The sequence below is a fragment of the Biomphalaria glabrata genome, chromosome 10 (assembly GCF_947242115.1).
Source record: "Biomphalaria glabrata chromosome 10, xgBioGlab47.1, whole genome shotgun sequence".
In the NCBI taxonomy this organism is placed as follows: domain Eukaryota; kingdom Metazoa; phylum Mollusca; class Gastropoda; family Planorbidae; genus Biomphalaria; species Biomphalaria glabrata.
In genome coordinates this window covers 38006705-38014705 of record NC_074720.1, presented here as the reverse complement: position 1 = coordinate 38014705, position 8001 = coordinate 38006705, and the positions used below count along the sequence as shown (strand labels likewise).

The 8001-nt window shown below is 39.7% G+C and overlaps 1 protein-coding gene across 2 annotated transcripts in view; it reads left to right on the top strand.

Moving 5' to 3' along the window:
* Positions 1-360: 360 nt before the first annotated feature.
* LOC106052334 (A disintegrin and metalloproteinase with thrombospondin motifs like) overlaps positions 361-8001 on the top strand; it is a 52217-nt gene continuing 44576 nt past the window's right edge. The window contains exons 1-2 of one of the 2 annotated variants that reach the window (XM_056044155.1): positions 361-543; positions 3811-4013. In XM_056044155.1, the coding sequence (XP_055900130.1) occupies positions 462-543; positions 3811-4013 (285 nt within the window). In that variant the 5' untranslated portion in view covers positions 361-461. The remainder of the gene's footprint in view (positions 544-3810; positions 4014-8001) is intronic. The other variant, XM_056044154.1, reaches the window with a different exon arrangement.

Sequence of the window (8001 nt, the reverse complement as noted above, 5' to 3'; positions counted from 1 at the left end):
TCTAACCAGGGCCAGAATAATCAAACTCATGATGATTTCTGCCTGAATGGTTCGTATGAACTTTGGGGAGTCGTCACGGCGGTCCCCAATTCGGACCCTGCCCGCTATCCTTACCTGCCACCCTACAGGACGTTGGTGCTAAGATATAATAACGTCTGAAACATACAAGGCAATCTCGCTTCTGACACCATGGGTAGCAATATCCAACAGGCCGCGACCGATTTGCTTATTTAACCTTACGTTTTTAACATCCGGGACTACTTCTTGGAACTATGAAACCAATCCCAAGATGTTTAAATCTATTTTGGAACAAAAAAAAATTACAGTAAATGGATTCTATCACGTGATGTCATAACCTATTGCGCCAGAAAATATGCAAGTTCAAAAGGCCACACGAAACAGGTTTCCGAGTAAATTTCCGAACTTCCTTCGTAGTGAAAGAAAAGAGAAACAGTAGAGACATGTCTCTCGGTTGGCTTCGTGATTCTTACAAGATTATTTGTATTTTTTTAACAGTGTTGGATGTTGTTTTATCTGTTTCGGGTAAATACATGCACACAATGTAACAGAGATTTAGCTGATAATTAGACGTTAAGACGTTTTATACGTGGACTGTCACACTGTATATATATATATATATATATACTATACATATATATATGGCTCCTTTTGTCTCGAAAGGCAATGGATGCGCCCAAATGAGTCACTGGTTTTGGTTTAATCTTGAGACGGGGCAGAATCTGGTGTGGCTAATCAGGCCAATTCTAGAGCGGCAGACTTTGCCACAATTCATACATGTGTATGCCTCTGATTCAGGGCTAGCGGACAGGGCAGCTTTTTTTTTTCCCTCTTGATTAAAGCCGCTTCAATTCTTTTATTCTCAGCGAGGGTTGTCCCAGCAAGCACAGTCTGTCTCCATGCACTCCGGTCTTTGGCTATGTTTTCCCACATACTTTCGTTGATGTATATATATATATACTTTTTATATACATATATGTAAAGTGTTATTTGTGCCTTTTTTAAAAACTAATCTTATACTAGTTAACTCTGTTGGTCTGAAAAAAGTTTCAACTCGTTATTTCTCCCAAACCCATTCTCGGATCAAGTTGAAACTTTACACAATCATTCATTGGCGAAGACAATACACGAATAAATAAAAAAATGAATAAATAAAAAGAATAATAGCCAATTAGTCAATTAATTAATGGTAATTAACTATTTTATTTGACACAAAAAAGGGAAGTTAATCTGTAAGTATTCACATATTTGGCTAAATATTTGGGGTTTTGTTCACTTAGATAATTTTACACGTTTCATACCAAATCTCAGATCTAGTGGAAACTTTGCACAAATATTTATTTTAACTGACAAAACATGAATCAATTAAAAAAACAAACCGATTAGTCAATTAATTATTGGTAGCTAATTATTCTGCTTGTTATTCGAAAAACGGGAAACAACTTCTACATTATTGACGTAACGTCTATGTTTTGGGCATTCTTTCAAAAATAAAAAAAATATTACATCCAAGCCCAAGCCTCTTCCAGAGCGGATGACAGCGGGTAAGGTTCAAACTCGGGACAATCGAATCGACAGTCTGAAGCGCATACACGCGGCCATACATCTCCGATCAGTTAATGTTTGCAATAACACAAACTTAGATATAAAATTTTACTATCTAATGATTTCTAACATGTTGATGCCTTTATTATCAAAGATTTTGATTACCCTAAGGCATTTTAGTACAGAAATACTTTCGGTAAATAGAATTTATATAAATGAGTGACTTTTGAATCCAAATTCGGCGATAAGACATACAATTACAATTGTTCATATTAGCGGACAAGAAATTCATTTTTTTTATGTTTAAAGACCACCAGTCTTTTTAGATCCTCAAAATAAAAGATAAGTAAAAGAAATAAAAATTAAAGAAGAATACACACACCTCACCATATCAAAAGAAGTGAAACGATTATCTGCAAACAGTCATTTTCATGCAAACCAATTTAGAAACCAGATGTTCAAATCTTATAATGTGAAAACTACTAATTATTTTCAGAGCATACACAGCATATACATTGTATTTCCAAAAGATTTTCGGTTGATCACTCTTCAATTATTTATGATTTAATACTTGTGAATTATGAGAACTTACAAATTAAAAAACTATATAAAAAAAGCCCACAAAAGAGGCAAGAGGGCCTATAAAAGAGGCATACAAAGCCCAAAAAAGAGGCAAAGAAAAGAGGCCCAAGGATGCCTATGATGATAAACCTAAAATTAAATAGCTCAGATTCTGAGGTTTCCTTTTAAAAACAAAAAAAAAAGATTCTAAAGTGATACATTTGTTATATATACCTTTTTTATGAGAGGCGCGGTGGCTGAGCGGCAAAGCGCTTGGCTTCCGAGCCGGGGGTCCTGGGTTGGAATCCTAGTGAAGACTGTGATTTTTAATTTCGGGATCCTTGGGCTCCTCCACCTAGCTCCAATGGGTACCCGACCTTAGTTGGGGAAAAATTAAAGCGGTTGGTCGTTGTGCTGGCCACATGACACCCACGTTAACAGTAGGCCAAAGAAACAGATAACCTTTACATCATCTGCCCTATAAACCACAAGATTTGAAAGGGGAACTTTACTTTTTTTTTTTTTTATCCTTTTTTATGGCTATTTTTTTTTATTTTTTTACTATCTATCATAATTGTGAAATTGTGTCCTTAAATAAGCATGACATTGTTAACAATATGGCTTGTCCTCGAGTCCAAAGATTAGTGAGGAATGCAGTATTTCCCTACATATTTTGCCACACTCAGGGCAAGCATAACCATTGTCCGCCAGGTGGTCGATTTAGATTTTCTTCTCGCCATCTGCGTCTGTCCTCGGCAGCAGATTTTTTTTTTGGTCTCAAATGTGCATCACGCGGCCTTTGTGAGTGACCTCCAGCTGTCTTGTTTCGATGCCGCATGCAACCAGGTGCTCTCTTCTATGTCAGCTAAGGCAAGTTGGCGCCCTTAGAAGGTATTTGAAGCGTTTCCGTCGGGCGGCTCTGTTACGTCGATCACCTTTTACCTCACCAAAAAAGACTGCCTTTGGCATACGTTCGTCTCCCAAACGCGATACGTGCCCTGACCAGCGTTGCTCTCGGACCATAAGAAGTCCTTCTATACATGGACAGCATGAACATGACATTGTTAAGTACTTATACATATACGCATTTTTTAATAACAAGATGTAATAGGTAGTTCGTCTTGTTTCAAAGTTTTATATTATTTTGCGAAAACTGCACACTATTTTTCATTGGCACAGACTGCAAAAGAGCTCACAACTCAGCAGCAATAAAGCTAGCTAGAAGAAGAAGAAATTATTTTGCGGCGTAAAACAATTGATATCCCCCATCTTTCAGTCGATTTGGTGTGTGTGTGTGGGGGGGAGCGGTTACATTTTTTGTACTGAAATCAAAGTTTGTGAATAAAATTAGTTAAAAGTTCAAATATGTCTAATATAAAATTCAATCATGAGTAAAAATAAAATGAAAGAGTGTAGTCGGTATCAGGTGGGACCTTGGGAAGGGAGGGGGTGCACTTGCCCCACACATTCCAACAGACCCCATTTCCTGTTTTAAATGGAAAAATAACACGATTTGTGTAAAAAAAAAAAAAAAAAAAGCCTGCCTCTTATATTCGTTATAGATTACATTTTTGAATGGAAACGAGAATTACTTTGACGGTTCATTGCATTTTTGTTTATTAGTTTGGGCAGTTTTAAATTAAAACTTAAGGGAGTGCACTCTAATGTGTCTGTTTTCTTCTTAAGTCCGTCTGAATATCAGTGCCAGTGACCTTACCGACCAAGGATTACCCAGTGGTATTAACGTGACCATCAACGCTGGTATCAACTCATCAACTGAGTTACAACTGAGCCGTGTGGACCATATCAACAGTAACGTGCCTGTGTACACATTGGATACCGGCGATGATGGCGTACAGATTGAGAGACAAAACCTTTCCCATAATCAGGTACTAGTTCTCGTACTTTAGTCTCATTTATTGTCTTATACAACTTTCTAGAGATTGCCATGTATGATTGTTATACATGATTTGCAAAGCTTATATCAACTCACGCTGTCTGTCTGTCTGTCTGGTAAAAAGTTTGTATTTCTCCGACTCTCAATCACGGATTAAGATGAAATTTTGCACAATTATTTCTTTTGCCTGACAACACAAGAATCAACAAAAAAATTAACAAGTTAATGGGAAGCGTGGTCGAGAGATTAAGTACACTTGAACTTGGCTTGGCTTGACAATGAAGGGGACTCGAGGTTCGATACCCGACTCGAGCAGAGTTGTGTTTACTGAGCGCCTAAAAGCAGCACGGAAAACCTTCTCCCTGTACAGTGCACATATACCCCTTTTCCCCCACTGGTCCACAAATAAGATTGGACCATAGCGCTCTGAGCAGGCTATAAGCATGAAAGTAGCGCTATGTAAAAGCTATAATTATTATTAGTTCATTAACTATTGGGGATTAATTTGTTTGGTATCTTCAACAAGGGAAAGAAATCGTACTTGACAGATGTGGTGGTATACGTTGAATTAGTCCCCATGAGGACTCGAGCCCTAAGTGAACATTTTTTTTATGCATTGAAAAAACGATCATGTAAACATTCACCCTTTCACAACTGGTATAGACAAAAGCTAAACAAAAACAATTAGTAAAAAATATTTCTAATCGCACAAAAAAAAACATTCTTCTGGTCCAGAGTCATTTCGCCCGTATGCGAATTACCACCCCAGTGGTCAATGGTCACATGTCCTATCTAGCTCCTCCCCCCATCTCGCAGCATCCGTTCACCAACAACTTCAATAGAGCCGACACAGACAGCCGTTAGGCATGTATTAGACAAACAATTGTGTATCTCTCATGACGACAAGTGGACAACATAAACACATTACATATAGAAGCTTCAGTGGGTAGGAGCAATTAAGCTGTGAAGGTAGACATAGAGAGTTGAATGACAAGTGTGTCTCGACTAGTGTGTCTCGACTAGTGTGTGTTTCAACTATTGTGTGTGTGTTGGCTAGTGTATCTTGACAAGTGTGTCTCGACTAGTGTGTCTCGACTAGTGTGTGTTTCAACTAGTGTGTGTGTGTTGGCTAGTGTATCTTGACAAGTGTGTCTCGACTAGTGTGTCTCGACTAGTGTGTGTTTCAACTATTGTGTGTGTGTTGGCTAGTGTATCTTGACAAGTGTGTCTCGACTAGTGTGTCTCGACTAGTGTGTGTTTCAACTAGTGTGTGTGTGTTGGCTAGTGTATCTTGACAAGTGTGTCTCGACTAGTGTGTCTCGACTAGTGTGTGTTTCAACTAGTGTGTGTGTGTTGGCTAGTGTATCTTGACTAGTGTGTCTCGACTAGTGTGTCTCGACTAGTGTGTCTTGACTAGTGTGTGTTTCAACTATTGTGTGTGTGTTGGCTAGTGTATCTTGACTAGTGTATCTTGACTAGTGTGTCTCGACTAGTGTGTGTTTCAACTATTGTGTTTCAACTATTGTGTGTGTGTTGGCTAGTGTATCTTGACAAGTGTGTCTCGACTAGTGTGTCTCGACTTGTGTGTCTCGACTAGTGTGTCTCGACTAGTGTGTGTTTCAACTATTGTGTTTCAACTAGTGTGTGTGTGTTGGCTTGTGTATCTTGACAAGTGTGTCTCGACTAGTGTGTCTCGACTAGTGTGTGTTTCAACTATTGTGTGTGTGTTGGCTAGTGTATCTTGACTAGTGTGTCTCGACTAGTGTGTGTTTCAACTATTGTGTGTGTGTTGGCTTGTGTATCTTGACAAGTGTGTCTCGACTAGTGTGTCTCGACTAGTGTGTGTTTCAACTATTGTGTGTGTGTTGGCTTGTGTATCTTGACAAGTGTGTCTCGACTAGTGTGTCTCGACTAGTGTGTGTTTCAACTATTGTGTGTGTGTTGGCTAGTGTATCTTGACTAGTGTGTCTCGACTAGTGTGTGTTTCAACTATTGTGTTTCAACTATTGTGTGTGTGTTGGCTAGTGTATCTTGACTAGTGTGTCTCGACTAGTGTGTCTCGACTAGTGTGTGTTTCAACTATTGTGTGTGTGTTGGCTAGTGTATCTTGACTAGTGTGTCTCGACTAGTGTGTGTTTCAACTATTGTGTGTGTGTTGGCTAGTGTATCTTGACTAGTGTGTCTCGACTAGTGTGTGTTTCAACTATTGTGTTTCAACTATTGTGTGTGTGTTGGCTAGTGTATCTTGACTAGTGTGTCTCGACTAGTGTGTCTCGACTAGTGTGTGTTTCAACTATTGTGTGTGTGTTGGCTAGTGTATCTTGACAAGTGTGTCTCGACTAGTGTGTGTGTGTTGGCTAGTGTATCTTGACAAGTGTGTCTCGACTAGTGTGTGTGTGTTGGCTAGTGTATCTTGACAAGTGTGTCTCGACTAGTGTGTCTCGACTAGTGTGTGTTTCAACTATTGTGTTTCAACTATTGTGTGTGTGTTGGCTAGTGTATCTTGACTAGTGTGTCTCGACTAGTGTGTCTCGACTAGTGTGTGTTTCAACTATTGTGTTTCAACTATTGTGTGTGTGTTGGCTAGTGTATCTTGACAAGTGTGTCTCGACTAGTGTGTCTCGACTATTGTGTGTTTCAACTATTGTGTGTGTGTTGGCTAGTGTATCTTGCTAGTGTGTGTTTCAACTATTGTGTGTGTGTTGGCTAGTGTATCTTGACAAGTGTGTCTCGACTAGTGTGTCTCGACTAGTGTGTGTTTCAACTATTGTGTGTGTGTTGGCTAGTGTATCTTGACTAGTGTGTCTCGACTAGTGTGTGTGTGTGTTGGCTAGTGTATCTTGACAAGTGTGTCTCGACTAGTGTGTCTCGACTAGTGTGTCTCGACTAGTGTGTCTCGACTAGTGTGTCTCGACTAGTGTGTGTTTCAACTATTGTGTGAGTGTGTGTTGGCTAGTGTATCTTGACAAGTGTGTCTCGACTAGTGTGTCTCGACTAGTGTGTGTTTCAACTATTGTGTGTGTGTTGGCTAGTGTATCTTGACAAGTGTGTCTCGACTAGTGTGTCTCGACTAGTGTGTCTCGACTAGTGTGTCTCGACTAGTGTGTATTTCAACTATTGTGTGTGTGTTGGCTAGTGTATCTTGACAAGTGTGTCTCGACTAGTGTGTCTCGACTAGTGTGTCTCGACTAGTGTGTCTCGACTAGTGTGTGTTTCAACTATTGTGTGTGTGTTGGCTAGTGTATCTTGACAAGTGTGTCTCGACTAGTGTGTCTCGACTAGTGTGTCTCGACTAGTGTGTCTCGACTAGTGTGTGTTTCAACTATTGTGTGTGTGTTGGCTAGTGTATCTTGACTAGTGTGTGTTTCAACTATTGTGTGTGTGTTGGCTAGTGTATCTTGACTAGTGTGTGTTTCAACTATTGTGTGTGTGTTGGCTAGTGTATCTTGACAAGTGTGTCTCGACTAGTGTGTCTCGACTAGTGTGTGTTTCAACTATTGTGTGTGTGTTGGCTAGTGTATCTTGACTAGTGTGTCTCGACTAGTGTGTGTGTGTTGGCTAGTGTATCTTGACAAGTGTGTCTCGACTAGTGTGTCTCGACTAGTGTGTGTTTCAACTATTGTGTGTGTGTTGGCTAGTGTATATTGACAAGTGTGTCTCGACTAGTGGGTCTCGACTAGTGTGTCTCGACTAGTGTGTGTTTCAACTATTGTGTGTGTGTTGGCTAGTGTATCTTGACAATTGTGTCTCGACTAGTGTAGCTCGACTAGTGTGTGTTTCAACTATTGTGTGTGTGTTGGCTAGTGTATCTTGACAAGTGTGTCTCGACAAGTGTGTCTCGACTAGTGTGTGTTTCAACTATTGTGTTTCAACTAGTGTGTGTGTGTTGGCTTGTGTATCTTGACAAGTGTGTCTCGACTAGTGTGTCTCGACTAGTGTGTGTTTCAACTAGTGTGTGTGTGTTGGCTAGTGTATCTTGA